The following is a 27,660-nucleotide window of genomic DNA, read 5'->3' as shown; positions in this document are numbered from 1 at the left end:
ATGACAAATAAACTATTCCTAACCTCTAGTAGCTCATAGTAGCAGGAAGAAAAACACATACATAAACAAATCATCTTTATCAAATGTCCAGAAAAATCATCTTAGCATCCAGAGGACCACTGGCAGCACCTTACACATAGTAGCAGTTAGTAAATATGTATCAAGGGGTCTGGACCCTACTACAGCCTTTGCCTCCAGCCAGCCAGACAGCCTTGGTCAAGTCAAGAAACCTCCATGTACATTAACATTGAAGTGGAAATGTGTGCTCCATTGATTCAGCTAGCATTTATTGAGCAACTACAGTAGGTCAGACTGCTCTCTGGTGAAACTCCAAAGTGAATAAAGCAAAGTGCTTTGTTAAGGACCTCTCAATCTAGCAGAGGGAAAAAAGCACATAAAGGATCAATAATGTGTGATTAAGACTATAATGGGAAAATGTGTAGAATAAAATGAGTGCTTGAATGAAGGAGAAACTGATTTCAGCCTGAGTGATCAGAAAGTCTAAAGAGAGGAGACAATGTGTCAGCTGCTCTTTGAAGGAGGAACAGATACTGGTGGGATCATTCCTGAAGGAGAGCCCAGCTTGAGAAGGGATGCAGAAGGAAAGGCATGCAGCGTTTGCACCATTATTCCTCACCCGCTGTGGGCATGAGGACGGGCCAGATGATGCTTGGTGGTCTCATCCAGACTAGAGTATCAATAATTAGCACCATTTGAATGTTTATGTCAAATAATTTGTGGCCCTTAAGACAGAGTTGGGGATGTTTCTTTGTGTTCAATACATGAAAAGGCTTTCAAATCCTTAATTAGTGTGTCTTTTATTTCCATTATTTGAAGATGCAAATGATTCAGTCAAAAAACTTTCAGCTCCAATATTAAGATTATCTTTTGAGGAAGCATATAAAAATAAAAACAATGACAATATCCAACTCTATGCACCCTTTCCCCAGTAGAAGTTGATATCTGGCTAGAATGAGCATTAATAAATAACCTAGAGGAATACAGTATTGTATGGTTTTATATTTTCAACTTTTTATTAAAATTTTTACCACAAGTGAATAATTTTTGGTAAAATCTAATTTTTTTGTACTCTGTATTGGATATGATTTGCTTGCCTAATTAAAGTCTACCTGCTGATTATACTAAATTTAATATATTAATGTGTCTTTTCATTTCTAGAATAAGAACAAAGAAAGGGACTATGGTACTACAGGGAGAGAGAGTATAGACAATGCTTACAGTTTTATTAAAACCTGTGGAGAAATTTCTTGGCATCTAATCTTCCCTCAGCCTAAGGCAAAAACCATACAATATTATAAGTCAGGTCAGAGCTTTTTTTTAGTTTTAAATTTGTATTGGCTGCCTTCCTAACACATAAGGGCACAAAACAGTATCTGGCACATAGTAGGTTTTCAATAATCGTTTGCCGAATAAATTTTAAATGAAGTAAGGCACTGGGCACGGTCCTCAAAGCACTTCTCTGTAGATACTAAAGGGTCAGGAAACAGCAGCAGCATGAGTACCAGCACACCAATATGGAAACACTTCTGGAAATATTCTTAGAAACTCCATTTATAGGCAGTATTCATTTCAACTGCACTTCCTATTCCTACATGAATTTACTACTTTCTAAAGATTATTCAGCTTGTTAAGAGTAGATATTTATCTTCATAAAGCTGTGAACGACAAGCGAAAAATGATTTAGGATCAGAGGAAAGGAAACTACCTTTTCTAAGTTGATGCTTTTTTTCTTGGTTTTTGTGTGAACATGACATTGGTGCAACTAATAGTAATAATTCCTGCATGTGTTCTTGACACATCAACCCTCTGAAGTAAAGATCACACTACCTATGCAACAAAGTGTGATTACTTGGATTTTTAACAAAGGTTAATAGGAGTAATTTGGGGGTTTCTCCAGGTTTCTCTGCCTGTAGAAAGGGCAGGCACAGGAAGAGGATGATGATGAAAATATACATTCTTGAGGATTGAGATTGCAGACATGTAAAGAAATTGAGTGATTGAAAGAAAGCTTTTAGTCTGTGATGGTGGTTCTCTGGTAAAAAGCTGAATTTTACTTAAATAGCATTAATATAAAAATACAGCTTCATATAATTGAAAAAGGTCAATAATTTACTTATTTTTATTAACACGAGATAATTTTTGAAAGAATAAAAGGAAAAAACTTTTTTAAATAACAAAATAGTATTTAAGAAGGGAAAAATCAGTTTTAATCACCGCATAGGAAAAGGATTTTCTAGTTGATAACATAATGCCTAAAACAAGAAATGAGAGCTCCATGTAGCATTCTTTTTCATTTATATTCCTTTCAGTAACGAAATAGAATCTGTTCCCCTAATGAAATTCTATTTCATTAGAATTTTTGAAGCACCTGTCACCTATCATCATCAGTTTGTACGTATTTCAAGTTTTTCCGATGAGTAAATGGAATAATGCGGGTCCATATGTCCACATGTCTGGGAGGAAAGATTCCACGTGGTTTTTGGATTACCTGTCTGGACTCTTTCTCCCATTTATTGCTTGGAATATGTCACCTTCTGTCAATCTAATTACTCCTCTAGGAAACGGCTGTTCTCAGCTCACAGTATGACAATCGCTGTCTTGTGAAAATATCCCAGAAGCCTCTGTAGTTGATGGATCTACCTCAACAGTGTCACTCTGACGTGGAAAGCTGACTTCAGTATACAGGCTTGCTCAAGATTTACTTGAGTTCTCTGAGGAAAGAGTTTCTTCAGATACGTAAGGAGAGAAGCTGGTGGTTTTAGGAAATCTCTTGCCTTATCTTGACATACATGAATAAATCTTTTCAAAACGTAGTCAGTCAGCTGAGAGACAGTATATACATCTACGACTTCCAGCCCCTGTAAAAGAATAACAATTAAAGTACCTACATTACCTGACCAGTGACACTTGTAAAAGATCAGAGAAGCTTTCAAAGGCCAACAGCAGAGATTTTGATTTTGCTAGAAAAGGGCCTGAAGGAATAATGCTTATTTATCCATTTAGTCAGCCCTTTCGTTCATATCGACTATTCATTACTGTGATAAAGACAGACTTGGCTGAATCTAACAGAAATTCTTTTGTTATCATTAAACAGCTGTAGATTTTTAATATAATAAAGATAAAACTGCTCTTATAGTTCCACATTCACACTATGATATTCAAGTTTGTGCCATCACTTCCATTTTCAGAGCTTTATAATTCCACCATAATCATTTGTTCTTGGCAGAAATGTGTTATACAAGCACTCAGCTGAGGATAATATTTTTGAACATTTTTTTCAATGTTCTTTCTGGTTATGTGATTATGGGAATTTGGAACTCAATATTAATTTGCTCTTCAGCTTTGTGTTTGTATATCTCAAAATGCTCTTTTTTAAATAACACAATTTAACTTGAATCATTACTTAGATTCGGGTGATATTCATAGCAAGTTAATGTAGTCAGATACAAGAAGAATGTATTGGGAGAAAATGAGCCACGTTTTTCCTTCTCCTCATCACTGCCATTTCCTTTGTGACTCCATGCCACCTGTCTTGTTTGTTTAATAGTTTATATAATTCTTCAGGTACAAAGTGAGCCACTGACTTAATTGGTTTTTTTCATTCATGAACTGATGTGTTTTATTGACCAATATGCATTCCAACTCTTGACTAAAATGTGACATCTAAGAAAATCAGTATTTTAGCCATATTTTCATACTTGAAATTTTCCCTCAGCCTAATTTTTTTAATTTCTACTTCTTTGTTTGTTTGTTTGTTTGTTTGAGATGGAGTCTCACTCCGTTTCCCAGGCTGAAGTGCAGTGGTGTGATCTCGGCTCACTGCAACCTCTGGCTCCCGGGTTCAAGTGATTTTCCTGTGTCAGCCTCCCAAGTAGCTGCGACTACAGGCATGCGCCACCATGCACAGCTAATTTTTTGTATTTTTGGTAGAGACAGGTTTCACCATGCTGGCCAGGCTTGGCTCAAACTCCTGACCACATGATCTGCCTGCCTCGGCCTCCCAAAGTGCTGGGATTACAGGCGAGAGCCACCACGCCCGGACAATTTCTACTTCATTTATTTCAGTGTCCAGTGTACTACTATAGTTACATATGCGTGAGAGAGATCCAGTCTGCACTCATCACTTCACACGTGTGGGAAAACGGGCAGGGGAAAGTCAGGCCCCACACTGTCTCCAGGCAGGAGGCAAATACTCGTTGACTGACCTTGGGCCATCATGCTTGGCCATATGGGTTTGAGACCTGGCATAGGTTTACCTAATCTCTTCATGGAAGACTTGTGAGAGATAATGGGTTAATATTTGTGGAGATCTTTCAACAAAGTGTAATTGATTTTTGAATTTTTATAAACCAAACACAATATCTACCCCCTGAAAGCTCTGTGAGAATATTTAGCACACATGTATGTGCCAGATGGATTGTAATGACAGTTGATAGGCCTCTCCTCACCCTTGCGTTCTGTTGTCAGAAATCTGCGTATCAAAACAACTATAATTTTTACAATAAGATTTATTGGTTAAAAGATGTGGGTGCACACTGAAAAATCTACTGCCTGGATAAGACTACAAATTAACATTATGGAAGGCTTTAAATTAAAGGTTTATATAAGAAAATTATTGGCAGGGTGCCATGGCTCATGCCTGTAATCCCAGCATTTTGGGAAGCTAAGGCAGGAGCATCACTTGAGTCTAGGAGTTCAAGAGCAGCCTGGACAACATAATGAGACCCTGATTCTACAAAAATAATTTTTAACCAGGTGTGGTGGCACACACCTGTAGTACCAACTGCCCAGGAGGCTGAGTTGGAAGGATTGCCTGGGCCTATGACGTGGAGGCTGCAGTAAGCTATGTCCACGCCACACTGCATTCCAGCCTGGGCAACAGAGCAAGACTCTGACTCAAAAAAAAAAAAAAGAAAGAATATTTTTAACATGTCTTATAGATAACTTTTGAAAAATATCAAATAATATTTTCTTGATCTTACCTATTTTTCTCTATACAAATGAATTCTAATCAAAAATATGTGGAATATAATGCAAAAACACTCAGAAAGTATTCTTAAAAGCTCAAAGATATGCAGAGATCAAAGCAGAAACACATCATAATACAACAGTTATCAGCCAGAAGAATGTTTTTGTGGTTGGGATAATAAGAAAAGAGTATGAAGCACAGGAAGTTAAGTTAGTAAATAAAATTATTATTCTAATGTATTGTGATGTTCTTTATAGTATTATTGTAGAAAGTCTCTAAAAGTACTTGTTATGAGTGAAAAATGATGCCTGTAGATCCACGATAAGGGGACAGGTGGCCCCACCAATTATAAATTCCCCATGATTGTAAATGTATATTTTATCATACTGTGTCAAAATATTCATTTTAATATTCAAACATTTTACCACATAATAAGCTGTAACCATATGTTTATTTGTTATATTATACCACTATAACATTAATAAATATTTACAGAGCCACTGTGTATCCCAGATATATTAGAAATGATAGCTTTCTTGATTTTTTATTTTAAGTGAAAATATTCAGTGCCTCAGAAACTAATTTTAAATAATGTTACACATTATAATGTTACACATTTAAATATTGTTACACATTGATAAGAGCCAAGGAGTTTAGATTTTTAAGACTGACACCCCCTTTTTTAACTCATGTTGTTTTATTTATTTTCCCCAATTGCATGAATTAAAGATGGGGTGTTATCTCAGCTTTGAATTCCTTAGCTTGATGTCGCAGCTTTTGCTTTATTTGTATGTGAATTCTGTCTTTAATAAAGATGAGCTCTGCTGAACTTTCCATTAATGAGAGACACTTAGGTATGCATCTCTTTATAACAGATCTTGGTGGTACCAGGAAAATTCAGAAATGTTGCTAGTCTATTAATAATTAACATGACAAACTGTATGATTAATCAGAAGTTTTATGATCTCTAAAAACATAACATTATCTCTGTAAATCGAATTGTATACAATTAAGTTGACAACCATTCGTAAAAAAAAAAAAAAAAAAAAAGCAGGCCAGGGTGTGGTAGCTCAGCCTGTAATCCCAGCACTTTGGGAGGCTGAGGCAGGCAGATCACATGAGGCAAGGAGTTTGAGACCAACCTGGCCAACATGGAGAAACCCGTTCCCTACTAAATATACAGAAATTAGCTGGGCTTGGTGATGTACCCAGCCACTCAGAAGGCTGAGGCAGGAGAATCACTTGAATCCAGAAGGCAGAGGTTGTAGTGAGCCGAGATCGCTCCACTGTACTCCAGCCTGGGTGACAGAGCAAGATCCTGTCTCAAATTTAAAAAACCAAGTAAAACTCAGGACTCCTAACTTATACTTTTTCTGTTACAATGTTACATTGGTATTTATTCTTCTGTGACAGCTGAGACCAGACCAGACCCACATCCAGGAGACAGGAGGTTCAAGATGAGGCACTGACTTTTTACTTTCATGTGTCAGTCTCAGGGTGATTCCTACTCAGCTGAAAAACTAGGAGGAACACTTGCTAGTTTGGTAGTTTTTGACTTGGTTACCTGTTTTCAGTGTTCTTCATCTTCCTTACTCAGCTCAGCTGTTTTCACTTTTCTTTCCACCTGTGTTTAGGAAGAGACCTTCTCAGTATTATAAATTTTGATAAGATTTTCACATATATAGAACCCTAACAAACAAAAGTAGTTCTCCATATAAGCACAGCGTCTGAGCATTCTTCACTGATGCTTGGTGGGGATATTAGCTGTGTTCTCTTACACCCTTTAGCTGTCAAGTACATCAGAAGTGGAGGCTGTGGGGACAGGACACCACTAATGCCAACCATTAGTTTAAATTCACACTTGGATCTGTTTCCAATATTTCTGCTTTTGTCATCATCACAGGTTCGGAAATCATTGTGTAACGTCCTGATTTCTGATTTTTCTGTGGGAAAAGAGTGTTGCAATTTGCCACCTTAATTGTATTCTGCTGTAATTGTCGCTCACTAGATATTTGAAGCACGTATGAATTCTGTATCATGAAACTTGAGTCCTTATACCCTCTGTTCATTGACTGAATTTAGTTGCAAGAGGAATCTTTCGCTTTTATTTTTTTAAACTGCTGATGAGCACTCGATTGAAATGACTCAGTTTTCATCTGTGGTTTCTCTTCCCTAATAGAATAAAGCATGTGTAATAACCTGAAATACTGGACAGCTTGAACGTCTTTAATGCCCCTGAATGTCTCTTACAGCCTTTGTCTAGGTTTGAACTTTCCAAATTATGTATTTCAGACGTTGAGAAAGAAGGGCCTTAATGGCTGTGACAGCCCAGACCCCGATGCAGACGATTCCGTAGGTCACAGCCCTGAGTCTGAGGACAAGTACAGGAAAATTAACGAAGATATTGATCTAATGATCAGCAGGCAAAGATTGTGTGTAAGTACTCAGAACACCCTTCATTTTTTTTACTCTTGATATTTCTCTGAACCTGGCAGGCATTGAACAAGAAAGAAAACAAAGGCTGTGAAAGCCCCGATCCTGACTCCTCTTATGCACTCACCCCACGCACTGAAGAAAAATACAAAAAAATTAATGAAGAATTTGATAATATGATCAAGAGTCATAAAATTCCTGTAAGTACCAAAGGTAGATGGCTGGTCTGCTGATAACTGCTGCAGTAACATACCTTAACCCGCTCAGTGATGGCTTTCTCTAAGACTCTTCAGAAAGTCAAACAGATAAATAGCCATCTCATCCCACGGGCAGCTCATTTAGAAAGCAAACCCTACAGGATGCTGAGATTATGTAATCTAACAGAGTTGCCATTGAAAAGTTCATTCTGAGGTAGAACAGTTCACAGCAGGAAGAGAAAGATTTATGAGACACACCCTAAATTTACACAATCTTTTAAACACACAGTCCGTGCAAATCACAATACACAAGTAAAACACTGGAACCTCCTTCCAAGCAATTTTTGAGAATTTTTGAGAATTTCCAAGCAATTTTTGAGAATTGCTATAAAATACGTAGATTATACGTTGTTTGCTGAGAGCAGATACACAAGTGGGTTAGCAATGCTTTCATGTAAACTGACAATCATCACCTAAATAAAAGCTGATTTCTGAATAAAACTTCAGCCCCTCTCCCCATACATGAAATTCAACAACAGCACTGAAGGGTTAAAGCTAATGCTCGCTGCAGGGAACAGACTGCATGAAACCTAATGGTAAGATTTCAACATGTTTGTGTGCTGGGGTGATTTTAAAGCTTTATCAGAATATTATCCGCTTTGCCACCAACATTTTCCATGCTTTAACATTTGGCTAATTTTTGTTTTAACCAAATGAAAAAAATTCTAACAGTCAATCATATGCCTTGCCAGATATTTAAGAGAAATAACTGCATGTATTATTTTGTTGTCCACATATACAGGAGGAAAGTACATACTTTTTATTAAATTCTGTCATCAATCAAATAATGTTAATTTTGTGGCTTAAAGGGGTGAAACCCAAGGCTCACATACCTTCTGAATAACCAGTGTTAGTGTCTGAACCTTAATTGTATACAAGCTCCTCAGTAGGCAATCAGTTCCTTTTGAAAAAATTTCATTTTTTGTAAGTTAGCAAAACAGCCTAAACCTGAGAATTGAGAGACACTGAAGTGAAAATATGTTTTGGTGATTACAAGTGCAGATATGTAGGGACAAAGCTCGAGGCCAAATTCACAACTGCACTCACAAGATAAATTAATACATTAATACTTTACCATAGTAGCTACACACTCAAACCTGAATTGAATTAAATTGAACACTTTAAAACTTATTTTAAAACAAAATGTGTGCATATTAAAATTTCTATCCTCATAAATACCTGTCTGCTTCTTTTGTTAAATGAAATGTCAGCAGTAGAACTTTTGTTGAATCAGAATTATTAATACACTGTATCATGAAGGAAAGCTAAGTGCTGTAAATTCTTAAGGGTTTCATAAAACTGACTATTATATGCACACATTCATAGTGGGCACTTTATGAAATGGAGTATTTAGTATTATATGCAGCCATGCATACTTGTTGTGTCCAGAATTATTAAATGATAAAATATCCATTGGTATTTTATTTTGCCCAGAAGAAAAAAAGAAGTGGCTCATTTGGGCCAATTTTTGTTTTTATTCATTTATTTATTTATTTATTTTTTGAGACGGAGTTTCACTCTTGTTGCCCAGGCTGGAGTGCAATGGCACGATCTCCGCTCACCGCAACCTCTGCTTGCCGGGTTCAAGCAATTCTCCTGCCTCAGCCTCCCGAGTAGCTAGGATTACAAGCATGTGCCACCACACCCGGCTAATTTTGTATTTTTAGTAGAGATGGAATTTCTCCACGCTGGTCAGGCTGGTCTCAAACTCCTGACCTTAGGTGATCCACGTGCCTGGGCCTCCCAAAGTGCTGGGATTACAGCCGTGAGCCACTGCGCCATGCCATTTGGGCCAATTTTTAGTTCTTTTGGTCTGAGTTTCTCTTGCTATATAATACATTGGTGTGGAGCAGCTGTGCACTAAGGTTTGTTAAGTGTAGGATGTTAAGGCAGAGTACCTTAGGTGTGTCAGATAGTAAGAATTCCCTGCACAGTTGGAATAAAGACAGATATATGCAGTACTGCTGATCACTCAATGGAGGCGATCATATAGGTGGAGTTTTAACCCCTAAAGTTCTGGGAGAATGCACATTGGATCTTTTTTCTCGTACTTTAGGGAGAGAGACATGCGATACACACCTGGATTCCCTCACAGGATTTCAGCCTGTTACGTAAAGAGTTCAAAATCAAGATACGTGATTTCTTAAGGGGTGCAGTGGTGTGTGGTAGGGGCTGAAAAACCACATTAGAGTTTATGGGCAGAGCTGTGAGAAGGAGCCACCCAGCTCCGAGCTATGCCACAGAGTCTCCATCTCTTTAGTAAGTGCTTCAGTCTTCACGATGAAAAGCCCAGTTTTTGCACATCGCTCTGAGTTGCTGGAAGTCAATTTTGTTGAAAGTTTCCACAGCTGCTAAAACATTTACAGCAGGGCAAGGACACTCTGCCCTTTGTATGTAGAGAGTGTCTCCACCTCTTTAAAAACATTACAAGACTGTTTTTCTATTTCGAAGACCCAGTTTGAAGAGTTTCCCTTTTAAAACAGAAAATTTAATATTGCAGTCACCTGTTGGTATACTATAATTTATGCCCATATTCCTCAATTACATAAAATAATTCATGGGTGATTTGGAACTGTGTCGACCAGCATTTCCTCATGCTGGGTTTGCCATAGTTCATGCTGGGCTTCACAGCAAGAGAAAACACCTCCGTCTGAGGAACCAGCAGAAATTAGGAAAGGGGCTGAATGAATGAGAGGCGGGTGCAAGTTGGTTGAGAGTAAAAGGGAAGGGAGGAAGTGGAAAGAAACAGTATATAATTTCTTCAAAATAACGGGCTGTGAAGAGAGGGAAATAATGTATGTAGGATCAAGGGAGGAGTTAAAATGAAAGCACTTGAGATTATTTACATGCAGAGGAGAAGTGCTTGGAGGAAGGAAAAGATTGAACATACAGGTACAATGGATATAAAATGGCAAAGCTTCTCAAGGAGGGGAAGGAGGATGGGACCTAAACAAGACGGCGTTACAGATGGAGCCAGGTGTAGCTAAGGTGGTAGCTGGGTAGAATTGCGCTGAGTAGGTGACCATATAATGACCTCTATTTTATTTTTATTTTTTATTTTTTGAGACGGGGTCTCACCCCGTGCCTCAGGATAGAGTGCAGTGGCGTGATCCTGGCTCCCCTCAACCTCCGCCTCCCAGGTTCAAGTGATTCTCCTGCCTTAGCCTCCCAAGTAGCTGGGACTACAGGTGCCTGCCACCAGGTCTGGCTAGTTTTTGTATTTTTAGTAGAGATGGAGTTTCACCATGTTGGCCAGGCTGTTCTGGAACTCCTGACCTCAAGTGATCCGCCCGCCTCGGCCTCCCAAAGTGCTGGGATTACAGGTGTGAGCCTCCACGCCTGGCTGTTTTGTTTTTTAATATATTTAGTTTAGCTTCTGTAGTTAATTAGGGAAGGGGGAAGCAGGTGATTGAAAAAGGACCGAGAAGTTAGACATCATGAGGAATAGGAGATGGAGAGGGAATGAACAAGTCCATGATAGACTTGTCAGGCAGCCTTGAGGGAATTTAGATAACCAGCATTGGTACTCACAAGTCATCAGAGTTGTATGATTTTTTTTTTTTCCTCTACTAGGGCCCAGCAGCTGGTAATGGTTAATCAAAATTTAAAGGTGTCATTAGTGGCAAAAAAAAAAAAGGGTGGGGGGAAGATTCAGTTCAATCATTCACATTAAATAAAAGAGGACCCATTAACTAAAAATATTTTACTTTAACTATTTTATTTGATTTTTTTTATTGGACTTTTCCTTGTGGTAAGTTTGGGAAAATAGTGGGTTTTGGATAAGAGTTCAGATACTTTTCCGATTATGACTCACTACAATAACCATCATCACTTTGTTCAGGGATAGAAGCTAAAAGTTTTTTAGCTGTCATGTCTGTGTCCTTCAAAGCTGGGACCGGCTTCATGGGCCCTCGACTTGGCCCTGTTCTCATAGGGCTGCACTTGGTTAAATACTCTGCTGTCATTGTCTTGAAGTTCTTAATGCTTTTTTAAAAAGGGCCCCCACATTTTCGTTGTGCACTGGGCCCTGCAAATTACATAGCCAGTTCTGCTGACAGCATTTTATTTAATCACCCCAAATTCTCTCTTTCTTCCTATCTTGAGTGTTTGTAAAAGTTGGAGCCTGGCCCTGAAGTCTTTGCAAGTTTGGTGTTTTTAACTACTTTTTGGTGTTCATTTTTTAGACAAAAAAAAATTGTTTAAATGTAGATGCTTTCAAGTTTCCTAATTTTGAAAAGTCAAGGAGAAAAATAATAATGCCAATTTCCTGGAAATATTTATATGTGATTATAGCATTTGCATTCCCTAAAATGTTTAGAGCAGCTCCATCTCTTCATGGATACAACCATTTCCTGACTTAGATAAGGAAATCAAGGTCAAGGGAGATTAAATGACCTGCCTGATTAAATGGCAATTTATTACATAACCTGGACTGTAACTGAGATTTCTGATAGAAAGGCTAGTGTTTATTCTGATTCTCTAAAATATCTTCTCAGTGTGCTCATTTTTAAGCTTATAATTTGCTTTCAAAATTATTATAGATAGTTCCTTTAACTCAGAAACAGAAAATCTAATACCGTATGTTCTCACTTAGAATTGGGAGCTAAACAATGGGTACACATGGACATAAAGATGGAAATAATAGACACTGGGGACTCCAAAAGGGGGAAGGTAGCAGGGCGGGGTGAAGTTTGAAAAATTAGCTCTTAGGTACAATGTTCACTATTTGGGTAATGGGTACACTAGAAATCCAGTCCCCACCAGTATGCAATATATCCATGTAACAAACATGCACATGTATCTAAAATAAAATAAAATTTTAAAAAATTATTATAGGTAGTTCTTGATACAGATAAGGAAACAAAGCAAAAGATTAATAGAATACAAATGATCTTGGTATATTTTATAAATTTTGAAATTTTCAACTATACTCTGATACCATAATTATATTTGACTGCTTAGCCAATCACAAAGTAGTTTTATAATAATCATTATCACCCAGTTGTTTCTGATCCAGAATTCTAGAAACTGAAGAATTAATTCTTGGGGATAATAGTCAGAGGAAGGAAGGAGTAGAATGACTTTCACTGACCTGGTTGTTTGGATGGTCCTGAACTCATTACATAATTATTAATAATCCTCTTTATTTTGGATGTGCATATAATCACTCAAGGGTGAGGGGATATGGGCTTTGCTCTCTAATGAGATACAACCAACATTCTATAGCATACTCAGGGAAGATATAGTTTTATAGCAGATCCTTAGATACCTAGTAACAGTTAAACATTTAGAAGTAGTAACAGTGAATTCAAATTAAAACATTTGTAGCCCAGAGATGGTTTTAAATACCAACTCTAAGCAAATATGGAAAAGGGGAATCTTTAAGATTTATTTTTTCCTAAAACCTCAGACACTCCAGTGTAGATACTCACCCACATTTCATGAGAACCCATTTAGTTTATTATTTATGTGGTCCAAAGATGATAAGCTGCTAATATCTAGCCCTGATTCACTTAACAGAATGATTTCTGACTACAGCATTTTATTTCTATCCAAAAACTTATACTGTATTGCATAGTGTTTTGGTAGCAAAAGCAACAGACTCAGTCACTAGTTAGATGACCTTGGGTCACTTACTTAAACTTACCAATTTGAAAAGGAAAGAATTATATCTATGGTCAAGGGATGTTTAAAGGGTTAAATCATATCATGTATGTCAACTATACAGCACAGTGCCTGCTCAATGAGTAATATATAGTAAATAGAAGCTTTACTTTTGTGTCAGTAGAGTGTCTTCCTAAAAATTCTCCTTTGAAGAAAAATATTAAGTTCGTATAATAAGAAGTAGAGTGGGCTCTGCATTGCCTCACAGCAAAAGGGCACTGTTTAACCAACATCATAAATGATTTTATAACCAAGGGGAAAGAAGAGCAGGAGAAAGAGATCAGGATATGGGCAAGGGACAGGACAAATTGCAGGATTAAATAGGGTGGCCAGGGTGGGCTTCCAAGAGAAGGCCAGATTTTAAGCAGAGACTTGAAGGAGGTGATGCAGTTCATCATGGAAATGAGGCAGGGAGGCAGAAGGTGTTAGGAGATGAGATAACAGAGGTTGGCAAAAGCTAGAACTTAATAGGGCCTGTGGACCCTTGGAAGAAAAAAACTCTCATCTTGAGTTTTTATTCTAAGATGAGAGCCCTCACAGGGTTTTGAGCAGAGGAGTGTTGGCATGACTTAAGCTTTTAAAGGGTCAATCTAATTTCTGGTTTGAAAATACAAAGGATGGCAAGGACCAGAGCAGGTAAATCTGTTAGGACGTGACTGCAGTTATCTAGGCAAGAGATGGCACTGCTTGAGCCAGCGTAATAGTCACACCCTCCAGTCATTTTGATACCCAAAGACAGTCCAACAAATTTCCAAAATGCTCCCTAAGGAGACAGTCCCACCCCTGTAGAGTACCAGTGTTCTAGATCTAGAGAGTTACTATTATGGCCCAAGGTTGCAGCAGGAAACAGATGGCAAACTCTAAAGGGTAATTGAAGAGAATTTGTTAAAAGGACTGTTTACAGATGGGTAGAGTTAAGGGAAACCTGAGAGAATAATGAAGTACATTAGGGCTTGCAACCTAGAAGTTGTTCCTATCTCTAGGCCTGAAAGAGTAAGTGGAGGGGAAAAGTACCAGATCACAGCAAGATCTATGTGTATAGGAGAGAACAACTCAAAAAGAGATGAGGTCTTCGCTAGAGAAACGCAGCCTCAGCCAGCATGTGGCCCAGCAAGGATGATGCCACTATAAAAAAATACCCTGACTTCACTCCCCTCCTGCTGTCTGTGCTATTGCTGGTGCCTCCTCCACTGACCAGTGGGAAGCCAGAGGGCAGGAGAGCCTGGTTGATGCAGTCTGGAGGGTCAGCTCCTGGGCACACAGTACAGTGAAGGGGCTAGAGGGTGGGTCTGGATGGAGCAAATGGAGAATATACCTAATAGAATCACTTTACTTTGTTTTCTTGGGTATGCTAGAGCAATCCTTATTTGGCCTTTTAATGAAGAAATACAATATTTTATTCATGCTATAGACTTTGACTTTACAGTATATGCTGATTTTTTGTTGTTAAAAGGGGGCTGGACATGTAAGGCTAAATTCATTATTTGATGTCTTATCAAACATTTATATTCCATTATGTCATGATGTTTATCCAAAAATTATTTCCCGTGTTTACTGTAGATAAAGCCTAATAAAGACTGACCATATTACTTATATCACTTGAACATTTTCATTTCCCTCTAAAACAATGACAGACTGGGCCAGATGCAGTAGCTCATGCCTGTAATCCCAGTACTTTGGGAGGCCGAGGTGGGCGGATCACCTGAGCTCAGGAGTTCAAGACCAGCCTGGGCAACATGGCAAAACCCCATCTCTACTAAAAATACAAAAAAATAGCTGGGCGTGGTGGCATGTGCCGACCACTACTTGGGAGGCAGAAGCAGGAGAATCACTTGAACTAGATAGGCAGAGGTTGCAGTGAGCAGAGATGGCACCACTGCACTCCAGCCTAAGCAACAGAGTGAGACTCTGTCTAAAAATGATAATAATAATAAAAGTAAATATAAAATAAAATACTAATGAAAAATCAAAGATGTGTGAAAGAAAAGAGTTTTGAATGTAAAGCATTTGCTGTTGTCAAGATTGACATGTCCAGAACATGGAAGAAAAGAAAAATGGGAAATAAATAATAAGGGAGCATAAACATAAACAAAGAAAAGTATTGTGATCATCACCAAGATAAACAGAGAAATATTACACAGCAAGATGTATGATGTAGGCCAGCCAACCAAACAGTAACAGAAAGTGGATGTTAGCACTAAGGGAAAACAATAGTAAAAACAAAATGGGACCAAAAAAACCAACCAACTGAGCCTCATGCACATATGCATTTAAATTTGCACAATAACCTATTGAGAACCCCCAAGGGAATGCCTTAATGCCTTCTATAAATCCTATTCCATATATATGTCCATTTTATGTTAAGAATGCCATATGCTTTGATACCATATGAGTTCTCTGGCATTATATTCAAAGAGTATTTTTACTTGTAATGCTTAAAAAAAATGTAGCTACAATTATGTTCCTATGTTCATCTAGTTAGTACAGCAGAAACATAAACATGATTTTGCTTAAATTGACAAAATAATTACTCAAAAATCAATCATTGAAACCTGGATTAATCTAATTAGACATCCACGCAGCTTCAGTTCACTAAATATTTGCCAACTTTTACAGTTGAGATACAGGTCTTGCCATTTGTCTGTGGCAGTACATACCAAAATATGAAGCACAGTGTTTTCTGAATTATCACTTTAAAATGTGAATTATTGAATGATACATGCTCTGTTGAATCCTATATGTTAAAATGCCTATTATCTTTAGAGTTACTTTTAAAACACAGACTTTAAAAAATGGTAATTAAGGTATATGTGCTATGCACATGCTTGGAGATGATTTTCTATCATTAAACTTCTACATAAATATGCTTCAATAAGCAATTAAATCAAAGGCTTCGGTTTGCATTTTAATCCTTTTTCTCTGTGAAGTCATCACAATCAGGCACCTTTGATCTTGCAGTCATTTCTGGCACCAGATTCAGATATCACAAATGAACAATTACTACTTAATAGAATGGAATCCAAAGACAATGGAGTCTAATGAAATGGGGCTTTGTTTTAAACAAAAGTGAAACGTTTTTTAATGGTTGCAAAGAAGGAGTTCTAAGCACATTTAAGAAATCAATTTATGATCTGAACGTCTGGAGAGCTCTTCTTAATGGTCTTCTAGACACAAAGTAGTTTGGAATGTAGAATTTTTCTTGGAAAAATAAGGGCTGTCTGTCTTGAAGAGCTTCTGTTATTAATTCTTTTCTTTTACCTATGTTTTGTTTTCTGTTCTTGCAGGCTGTTCCACCTCCCAACTTCGAGATGCCAGTCTCCATCCCAGTGTCCAGCCACAACAGTTTGGTGTACAGCAACCCTGTCAGCTCACTGGGAAACCCCAACCTTTTGCCACTGGCTCACCCTTCTCTGCAGAGGAATAGTATGTCTCCTGGTGTAACACATCGACCTCCAAGTGCAGGTAACACAGGTATGTCCTCATAAGGATGTAATGCTAACAAATAGTTGGAAGGAACCATTTTCGGCAAAGCCAACACTGCTTTATCTACGAGATGTTTTCTGGTTTTCCACTTACTCTCCTTCATGGCTTACCATTCACCCCGGAGCTAGGTCTCCTGCATGATAGAGCCTAAACTCTAGTATGTTTTTCAAAATCTTTCATAATCTGCCGTTTATCTTTTTCATTCTGTCACTTATCTCCTCCTGTGGCTATATTTTAACCACATACTCTCAAACAGGATGTCAGATATCCTTTCTCCACACTTTTACTTCTGCTCGTCCTCCCTGCCTAAAATGCCATTTTCCCTCTTCCTCCTGGCCAAGCTACCACTTCTGTGAAACCTTCCCCTGTGTTCTGTGATAGTATTTATCATACAGTAACTTATCCCACAAAGGACTTAGGCAGAAAGGAAATATGATCAGATAGCATCATTTGTAAGCCATGTGAAATAAAAACAAAGCTGAGTCAGAAATGAAGTTAATTAAACACATGTACACCTGCCACAAATTTGTCTTTGCACTTTTACTTGCTGTTGTTCAATTCACAGTGTCCAAGAGAAAAATAAATTATTGCTCAGAAAAAGTTCATCCATTCTTAGTACTTAGAACAATCAAAATACATTATAATGAATTGTATTTAATATATGTCTATTTTGATACTGGATTTAAAGAACATTTAATGGAAGAATGTTCTCTTGATTTGCTAAACTAACAGTAGGAACCAAGTCAATGCATATTGAATAAAACAAAATTATTCCTTTATATTTCCAGAAGCAGCATGAAAAATAATTGTATTTCTAAGTCACATACAGCAAACCATTATATATTGCATTTCATATTTTTAAAAGTACTCCATAGGAAATTTTTAATGTATCTTACATACACATAGCTGTATGAAAGTAGTTTATTCATGGAGGAATTTTCCTGTAGAATACTTATATATCTGCCTTACAATTAGAACCAAACATGTATTACTATTTTTGTTACAGAAGCTTTATATAGAAAATACAATTAAATTCATCCAAATAAAAAATTTTAATAAATCTTGAGTTTGGGAAATGTATACAAAGGACTTCATTGAGCCATTCTCTTGACTTTTGAATATACTTGAAAATTTTCATATGAATTTTCAGTAACCACATGTATTCCTTTCAGATCACACTTGAATGCAGTTCGCTTTCCTATTTGATAAACTCATGCTCATTTTTTTGAATTTGATACTGTATTTCCAAAATAGTATCTGATTGGAAATAATAAACATTTGCTTAAACTGTAATGAAGGCCAGATGCGGTGGGTCACGCCTGTAATCTCAACACTTTAGGAGGCTGAGGTGGGAGGATTGCTTGAGCCCAGGAATTCAAGACCAGCCTGGGCAACATAGAGAGACCCCATCTCTACAAACATTTTTTTTTTTTAATTAACTAGGTATGGTGGCTTGTGTATGTGGTCCCAGCTACTCGAGAGGCTGGGGTGTGAGGACCACTTGAGCCTGGGAGGTTGAGGCTGCAGTGAGCCATATTCCTGCCACTATACTCCAGCCCGGGCAACAGAGCAAGCTCTGTCTCAAAAAAAAAAAAAAAAAAAAAAGTGTATATATATGTATATATATAAACAAACGTTTTCTTTTAATTCCAAAACCTGAACCAACTAATAATTATAGAGTATCACTTAGAGGCAATTAGAAAATCTAGATGATATTCTCACTATTCTTCTTTTGGCTGAATCTTGTTTTTTTCAAAACTAAAAGTAATTTTTTTTTTTTTTTGAGATGGAGTCTCACTGTGTCGCCCAGGCTGGAGTGCAGTGGCGCCATCTCGGCTCACTGCAAGCTCTGCCTCCCGGGTTCAGGCCGTTGTCCTGCCTCAGCCTCCCGAGTAGCTGGGACCACAGGTGCCCGCCACCACGCCCGGCTAATTTTTTGTATTTTTAGTAGAGACAGGGTTTCACCGTGTTAGCCAGGATGGTCTCTATCTCCTGACCTCGTGATCCGCCTGCCTTGGCCTCCCAAAGTTCTGGGATTACAGGCATGAGCCACCACACCAGGCCCAAAACTAAAAGTAATTTTTATGTTCAATATCTTATTGAAACGTCTTGACTCTCATAAATAAACATTGCCAAATTTTAACATACTTTCTAAAGTTAGCAGTGAATAAGCATATGTTTCTTAATTTGTGGCCAGTGAAAAATTTGTTTCATTGTGTCAGTCAATAAGATTTGAGTAGTAAATGTGGGTAGATTCATGAAACGATCAAATTTCTGGACAATTTACATTGCACAAAATTAATGGCATAAAACATATTTACAAAGAACTAAACATCAAATGTGAGGTCATCTGAGCATGTAGTAGACCTTACTCTTTCTTTCACTTTCTATAAAACATCTGCTTAGGGAAAACCTAGACTTAGAAATAATAAAAATGCAGAGACCAAAGACTGGATTTTTTTAAATGTAACTTTCTTAGAAAAAAGATTCTGCAAAATGTCAGTGATTGAATGTATTTTTAACGTTTGAGCACAGCATGGCACAATAAAACAAATGTCAGCCATCTGACTTGGGTTGTACTTTACAAGTTTATGACTATTGCAAGAGGACAAAATACTGAGGTTGCTGAAGGTAAAGTGTTTTGTTCTGTGGGCCTTTAGCCTTTCTCGTTTTGATCTTCCTCTTTAATCCATAGGTGGTCTGATGGGTGGAGACCTCACATCTGGTGCAGGCACCAGTGCAGGTAAGCCCAGACTCCGTACTGCAGTATGTATCATTGTTCTGAGTTCTTCTACTAGGTGATTTGCAGGACAAAGTCTTTTGAACAAATAAAGTTAAGAGATCTGTGAGAGGCATGGAAAAATGACACCAAGAATTTTTAAAGCACTTTTCTGAAGCAGGAGTGGTTAAATAGTAACTTAGAAGAAAACTATTTATTAACTAGAACCTTCCTTAATAAAGCTTCAACTGGTCAGCAGAGAATGAAGGGCTCTGATCCAATCAACTTAATCCTGGATACCATCCTTGGACACAAGCGTACCTTTAGCAAACCATACTTTTTGTGTTCTCTGTTAATCATTTCACATTAAATGTAAATCATTTTCCACCCAAAGAAGTATTGAACTTCTGTGCCTTTCTAAAGGAGAGTACATAAAGGAAAGGAAGGGTTAAGATTTTAATCATTCAACAATACTGTTAATAAAATAAAATCACATTGGCATTAAAATGAGCTCTTAGAGAACATGAATTTAATGCATCCCAAAAAGACCCTAAAATATATTTCAGCTAAGAACTTCTTACACTGTGACCAATAATTGTCTCAGTCACTTTTCTCCAGGTTTCCGTGTTAATTCGTAATATTGAGATTATTGAGGTATCGATGTCATTTTCAATGCAGAGGCAAGATAGCACAATACTTTCAAATGCCAACTGCAGTTCACTATTGGCATAACAAGTAACCATGGTAATTTCTGCAGCTGGAACATGCTATACATTTAAAATAGTAGGAGGCAGGCATGAATGACACAAGGTTATGTTTGAAATGTCAAAAAAAATAAAGTTTATTGAAATAGCCATGGATAGCCTAATTAAAATATTTTGCCAGGGTCAAGTAGAATAGCCTGCTAATTATAAGAAAGAAGATAAAGAAAATTGGTTTACAAATACATTTTTATAAATATATCTATTTGAGGGTAGAGTTTCTCTATTCTGATGCTGGCTCTTCACTAATTCACTGAATAATGAAGAAAAAGTATTAGACCTACACAGTGATTAGCAAACAAGATGAATAACACTAGCTTCCTATTTTATATATGTTTTGAAAATTAGGTCAAGTCAAATTAGTGTGTAAACTCACGTAGTATTTTGCTGGACATGGAAATGAAATTTTTTCCCTCAAAAAATACTTTGTGGTTTGTAGCCTCAAAATGAGAGAACCAGATCAAATCCAGACCAATGTTTCTTGGATCCAAGTCTCTGCCAAACACTATGATTAGAAAGAATGGCAAGGACTGAGAATTGGGTGGTCACAAAGACCAAGATATAATATAAGAAAAATGGTTTAGATGTTATGATGTTTTACCTAATATCTCACTGCACCGGTTTGCTTGCTATTATGGAAAACAGCTAGTAGTGGTTCTGAAAGTCATTAAAAGTAGTAAAAAAAAAAAAAAAAAAAAAAAATGTGGAGGAAAACAAGGCCTGCTCAGCTTTGATGCAAGTGGCTTGTTACTACTTAATAGCTAGAATGCTTTGGAATCGTATATTGAAAATAAAAAGTGTTTGGTTGTTCAATTATTCTGTCATTGTCAATTCCCAGACAGTTGGCTAAGTTTAATGATCCTCTAGGGATAGAGAAGACTCTCAATCCTGTAGGCATAAAAGTTTGACACATGTAGGATATAGTATCATTGAACTAACAAAATCTTATGCACTTAGCAAATTCATCCTCTTACCTCAGAACCTCTACCATAGGCATGAGAATCTTCTAATTCAGAAATAGAAGAAAACAAAAAGAAAGACACTGAATTACTCCACCCTGGTGATAATAAATATTATATCTTGATTGCATCTTATAGGTACGAGCATGTAGTTTTCACAGTTTCTATATAGCTGTGAAAGTGTTACACATATTTTAAAAATAGAGGAAGAAGCCCTTTCTAACTCTGGTCCCAAGGAACACCTGTTGCAGATGCCAGTTAGTCTCAAGCTTAGCTGTCATGTCCTACTCATAAACTCAGCCATCTTCCCCTTCTTTCTCATGCCAACCAGTATCATATGTCAGGCTGAATATATCTGTGCTGATGTTAGAGAATCACATAACACCAGAGGAAAACAAGGCCAGCCAGAATGTTGCTACATTTTCAGAGAAGAAAACCAAAGCAAAAAGGCCAAAATACAGCTTCCAAATTTTGCATATTATCATTGAAATTCAAGGTTTCAGATAAAGTTTAAAACTCTTGAGGCCAAGTGGCGAGACTGCAATTACGTTACTTTTTAGCAGCTGCAGTTTTTTTCAAAATCAAGTCATCTCACTGTAAAAAAAAAAAAGAAAGGTGAGGGGGAGGGAGAGTCTCATGAGCCAAGGAAGTAAATTGAACATTTATTATGTGCCTGTAAATACTAAAAGACCAAAAAGGTAAGCATGCTTTTTTTCAGCTCAGTTTTATCATAAAGTGTAGCATCTTTCCCATCCAGTGCCTGAGCCATCCTTTTCTCATCATACCATCATCCGGTAAGTTTTTAGAATATCCTAATTCATCTCCCTGCTTTATACTGCATCCTGCTCCAGTCTCCCCAGGACTGCTTGTTCTTTCTTAAAACCTTAAGCTAACTGTAGGTCATCATTCACATGTCAAAAATCCAGTTATGGCTTCTCTTTCAAAATTAACCGTGAACATCTTATCCCTGGGCCCATTCCTACTCTCCAGCCTTAACCTTCTTCCCTTCTGCCACTGCCATCAAGAACCCGGCCCTCCAACTCTACTAATAGTAGACATTTAAACTGCTCTTACTGTGCACTCTACAAAAAGTATCATTCTTATAATAGTCGTTTAAAGTAAGTGTTCACATTATGCCCTTTCTACAGATTGGGAAACTGAGGCACAGGGAAATTAAGTAATTGCCCAAGGAGGAGCCCAGGCAGTTAGGTCCCATACTGTGTGTTTATATGTGTGTGTTTTGAGATAGTGTCTTGCTCTGTCACCCAGGTTGGAGTGCAGTGGTGCGATCTAGGCTCACTGCAGCCTCAACCTCCTGGTCTCAAGCAGTCCACCTCCCTCAGCCTACTGAGTAGCTGGGACCACAGGCATGCACCACCATACCTGGCTAATTTTTTAATTTTTCTCCCTATAGAGATGGGGTCTTGCTATGGTTTTCAGGCTGGTCTTGAACTCCTGGATTCAAGCAATTCTCTCTCCTTGGCTTCTCAAAGTGCTAGGATTACAGGCGTGAGCCTCTGCACCGGGCCTCAGAGTGTGTGCTCTTAATTGCTACACTGTGCCGCCACTTGGCAATGTCACAGCCACTTGCTCTTACCTATGCACTCCTAGCACGCCTTTCCTTCTTCTGCTTCATGCTACTGAGCACTCTTTGTCATCCCACAGAATTCAGTTCAGCCATTTGAGAAAAGCCTTTCCTGACTCTAACAGAGAAGTTATGCACCTCTGTCCTGTGCTTACATAGTAGCCTGTACCAACATTACATTTCTCATTGCATTACGATTGCAACATCTGGGCACAGCTCTCTAGGACGCTCAGCTCTGTGGAGGCAAACTGTTTCTTATTCAGTTTGTATTCCTAGTTTAACACATAAGCGTTAGCACACAGCAGATACTCGGTAAATGTTTGTTAGCTGAGTAAGGGAAAAATGGATCTTCTAGCCATAAAGTTTTAATAGTGTTGATGTAAACCAGAAGGAACATTTCAAAGAAAGTATGTAATTTTCAATAAAAAAAGATATACCCTTGATCTGTAACTCACAAAAATAACGTATTCTTCTGAAACATCATACAACGAATGTTTAATTAACTATTTGATTAAATGGCTGAGTACCCTGGGCCAATAAAGCAAAGTTTCATGAACTCCTCTAATATTCTTAATGGAAAACCTGAAGAGCTGACATATAGAAGTAAATGAAATGTGGGTTGGTGTCTCAGACCATCACAAATCACTTCTTAATACAACTTCTTATCATCACTTAACTTGAAATACTTTCAAAGATGAAGGCAAAAGGTAATAAAGAAGTAGCAGGGTGGAGTTGTACTCTTGGTATAAGAGAAATATACAGCAAGTCATTATAATACATTAGTTAGTAACAGTGACTTTTCTAAGGTTTCAGTTGATGGTTATTCATCCACTACTTAATTCTTTCCTCTCAACAACCTAAATGAAAAGTCACTGCTTTTAAAATAACATTTTGTCATAACTCTGTACATTAAAACTTTTTTTTTTTTTGAGATGGAGTCTTGTTCTGTCACCCAAGCTGGAGTGCAGTGGCGTGATCTCAGCTCACTGCAACCTCTACCTCCTGGGTTCAAGCAACTCTCCTGCCTCAGCCTCCCGAGTAGCTGGGACTACAGGTGCACGCTGCCATGCCCAGCTAATATTTTGTATTTTAGTAGAGATGGGGTTTCACCCGTTGTCCAGGCTGGTCACAAACTCCTGAGCTCAGGCAATCCGCCCACCTCGACCTCCCAAAGTGCTGGGATTACAGGCGTGAGCCACCATGCCCGACCACATTAACGCTTTTAACATGCTAATCTGAGTGGTTATTGATGATGGTAAGATCAAGTTCGGTTGTTTTGTAGTCATTAGATTTAATGGAAATAACCATTAGCACAGCAATGCCTTGTGTTGGATTATTCACTATCCTGTTAGTATCCTTTGTTTTCACTTTGATAATACGATTGCCTTTTATTGAGTAGAAAGGACCAGTATGCTCAAGGAGTTATTGATTCATAGTTGAGATCAAAAAAAGAAAGAGAAAAAAGAAACGAAAAACCTTTAGGAATTCCTTTAAACATTTAAGATAATTTTACAATCTACATAGCTATTTGACAGTAAGGCAAAGGAGATTTATGTATATTGGTTAATAATTTTAATTGGCATTTATTGTAAATTAGATATAATTTTATATAAAAAGAAACTAACAGCTGTTTTCTTATTTTGATTCTTAATTGTTTACTATTTTATGCATTTGGTTATCAAGCATTGTCACTTCTGGAATGCTTAATTTATGTCAGCTAAATACGTGGAGAGTTGATGGTGGCAGTGTACTGCCGTGGACAAATATTGAGCAGTGAATAGGAGATTTGATTTCCAGACTCTGGAAAGACTCCATCTAGCAAGACCTTAGGTCATGACTTGGCACCTTTGAACTTAGTACTTACTCAGATTGGAGATAAGAAACAAATATTTTTACAATCCGTTTACACGCAATGTTTTATGATAATATAATCATAAAATTTTGCTTATATTTTTGTAATTCATCTAGCATTGAAAAAGAAAAAACTTAACATATTACAAAATAGAACTAAGCGGAAAGAGGAAAGGTCAGACAATGCTTAATTTTTCTGTACCAGTACCATTGTTTTGCAAGTATTTGTTTTCAAGAATACTTATCAAAAATTTCTTGGCTGACTTTCTTATTGGCCAGAAAGACTTCTCTGCAATTCTTACTTAGTGACTTAAAATATCAGTGAAGTGGTTAAAAATTTAGTTTAAAAGATTGAAGATTGGCTTTAACAAGTCTGCATTTTTTGTTGCCCAGGAAAACATAACTTAAGATTGCAATATTCAAGAAAGGAAGAAAGATACTTAATTACCCTCAAATAAGAAAATGAATTGTTAGTATAAAGGAACAATTTTTATATTATTTTAAAAATATTATTAAGCAGCAAATGAAAAAAATCTAGGTTAATAGTTGGGTTCTGTTTTGAAAGTGTTGTTCCATTAGTTTTAATTGTTCTGAATTAAAAATTCTGAATTCATTTGCAGTTTTACCTTGGGAGTTCACCAAAAACATAAGTAAATAACTAACGGCATTGCTTTATTATTATTATTTATGAAATTAAGTAACAGTGATATTTTTAACCCAAACCAAGTTTATCACGATTAAAGGGGGAAAAAAAAAAAACCTAGTCCTCAAATTAGATAGCCACAGCATGTGGTATGCAGCTACTGCCAAGAAAATCAGTGTTCACTTTCCATATACAAAACCAGGCAAATTATAGATAAACCAGTACCTTGATACCATTCTCTAGGGGCTCATGTTGAAGTGGGAAAGGCAGGTCAAAGACAAGACAAATGAAAAATGTTACAGGTTAAGTCAGGATGTTGTAAAATATGCCTTCGACCCCTTTGGTTTGACTTCATTCTTAAGGAGTTTGATTTCCAGAGGAAAAAAAGAAAATTTTAGGTTATAACTTCCTAGAGAGTGTTTTAGCAGATTGTAGAGCCCTTTGTTTATCCTGATTTCTGACTTCACAAATTGTATCCTTTTCATCCTCTATCCTTCTATATATACAGTAAAGTACTGTGAAGATTTCTTTCTTTACTCATATCCCATTGATTTAACCTAATAGTGTGAAGGATAATAAAACCTTGGTTGTTTTTAATATTAAATTCAAGCGGTTAATATTTCCCCCTGAAATACTAGTTTTATTCAGAATTTGTCTTTTTTTCTCAAAGCAGTCTTTTTTCTTTATACACCTATTAGGTTCCTCTTCCCTATCTTTGGCATCACGATAAGATTTTATTTGGAGATAACACAGAAAGGAAAGCTTTTTTCATAATCATCAGTGATGTGACATTGTGCATCAGTAGAGAGCAGATGCTGAAGGGGGGATTTGGTTAAAAACCCCCTCTTTTGGAAATCAGTTTTTTACTTACCAGGGACTTTCTCACTCGGTGCTTCAAGGCTGTCAGCCAAGAGTATAATCTGCTGTTTTTAGACAAACCTTTGCCAATCACTTAAATTTTGCAGTTACACTTACATAGTATGTTTCAGTTGAATTTCAATCCAAAGAGTATTTAGTCATGATACAGTATCATATTTGAAAGATCATTAGCTATGTTAAACTTAAGTATTGTACCAAGAACCTTGGATAAACAGTTTAAATTTATAACCAACAGATACGTCCAAAAGGTGCTAAGTATTCACTGTTTATTTATTATTGCTCCATTTCAATTGTTTTAACTGAACTCAATATTTAAGTTTATCTACTTTACTAGACATTATGCCTTCTTTTTACAATTTCTTGATCTTAGAGTCCACCCACCACCTCCAGTTATTATAAAGAACCGATTATGTTATATTTAAAGTATAAGGAGGAAAAAGCTCTGCTATACTAATATAGAACATTATAATATAGTAGTAAGAGAAAACTAAATCTATGGCCAGTTTACATATTCAAACATTATAACATTAATTTACATAACAATCAAGAAAACTGAATCTTTAATTGGCTCTAATATTAAGTAACTCAGTGAAAACCGTAAAACCATGGAGCAGAATTTTTGCCCAAGGAGTAGTTTGGGAAAAGATTCCAGAGGCAGATATTCAAAATAATAAAACAACCAAGGAAAGTATATGATATACAAATTATTTTAGGGATGGCACTATTGACCTTGAAAAGTCTGTTAAACTCCTCTTTTTCAGGATTGTTGTAAAAATTAAATGAGATAATTGATGCAAGGGGTCTAGCACAGTTTCTGCCCCAGAGTAAGTGCTTGTTAATAAATGTGAGCTATGGTTATAATCATCTACATTCTTGATTTTCTAGCCTTTCTGGTTATAATGTTTAGCTTAATGCAGTTCCAGTAGTATTTATGAAATGTGTGGTGAAGGGAGCACACCAGTAGGCTTCACAGAGATGTCCAGCATGGGGCTCCTATCCTCAAGGGTGGAAGTAAAGCAGATGTATTAATAAATCTGAAGCAGAATGTGAGAGCAGTACAGTACAGTGCAACACATTTCACTTTGAACGTTATGAACTTCTGATATGTTCGCAGCAGTTGTGTAAATGTTAAAACCACAAGTAATTATTCTTTCTCTTCTGTCATGCTCTCTCTAATTTATACTGTCTCAATATTTTTGTTTATAAAAATGACTGAAAGAATGAGCGATTGTGTCAATAATGAAGACACCCCCTCATTTTTAGCAAAGAGACAGCCCCAAAATCTCAAGAAGTGAACAATTAAATGAGTCATAAATCTATCATTCATAGTTAAATGGAATTTTTTAAAGTTAGTGTGGTTCAATAGCATTTTTATGGTGCAATTAAAAACTATCCCTTCAGTAAATTGGTACCCAAAGGAGAATGATATTTGGTTT

The 27,660-nt window shown here is 37.0% G+C and overlaps 1 protein-coding gene across 31 annotated transcripts in view; it reads left to right on the top strand.

Moving 5' to 3' along the window:
* The window catches only part of MEF2C (myocyte enhancer factor 2C), a 166,263-nt gene that overhangs the window by 119,059 nt on the left and 19,544 nt on the right, over nucleotides 1-27,660 (top strand). For 21 of the 31 annotated variants that reach the window (XM_054555216.2, XM_063723971.1, XM_054555217.2 and 18 more), the window contains 3 exon segments: nucleotides 7,283-7,426; nucleotides 16,629-16,815; nucleotides 19,523-19,570. In XM_054555216.2, coding sequence (XP_054411191.1) covers nucleotides 7,283-7,426; nucleotides 16,629-16,815; nucleotides 19,523-19,570 — 379 coding nt within the window. 31 annotated transcript variants of the gene reach the window in all.

The sequence above is a fragment of the Pongo abelii genome, chromosome 4, assembly GCF_028885655.2.
Source record: "Pongo abelii isolate AG06213 chromosome 4, NHGRI_mPonAbe1-v2.0_pri, whole genome shotgun sequence".
NCBI classification, from domain to species: domain Eukaryota; kingdom Metazoa; phylum Chordata; class Mammalia; order Primates; family Hominidae; genus Pongo; species Pongo abelii.
The sequence above is the reverse complement of the archived record's forward strand: the minus strand, read 5'-3'. Positions and strand labels throughout refer to the sequence as shown.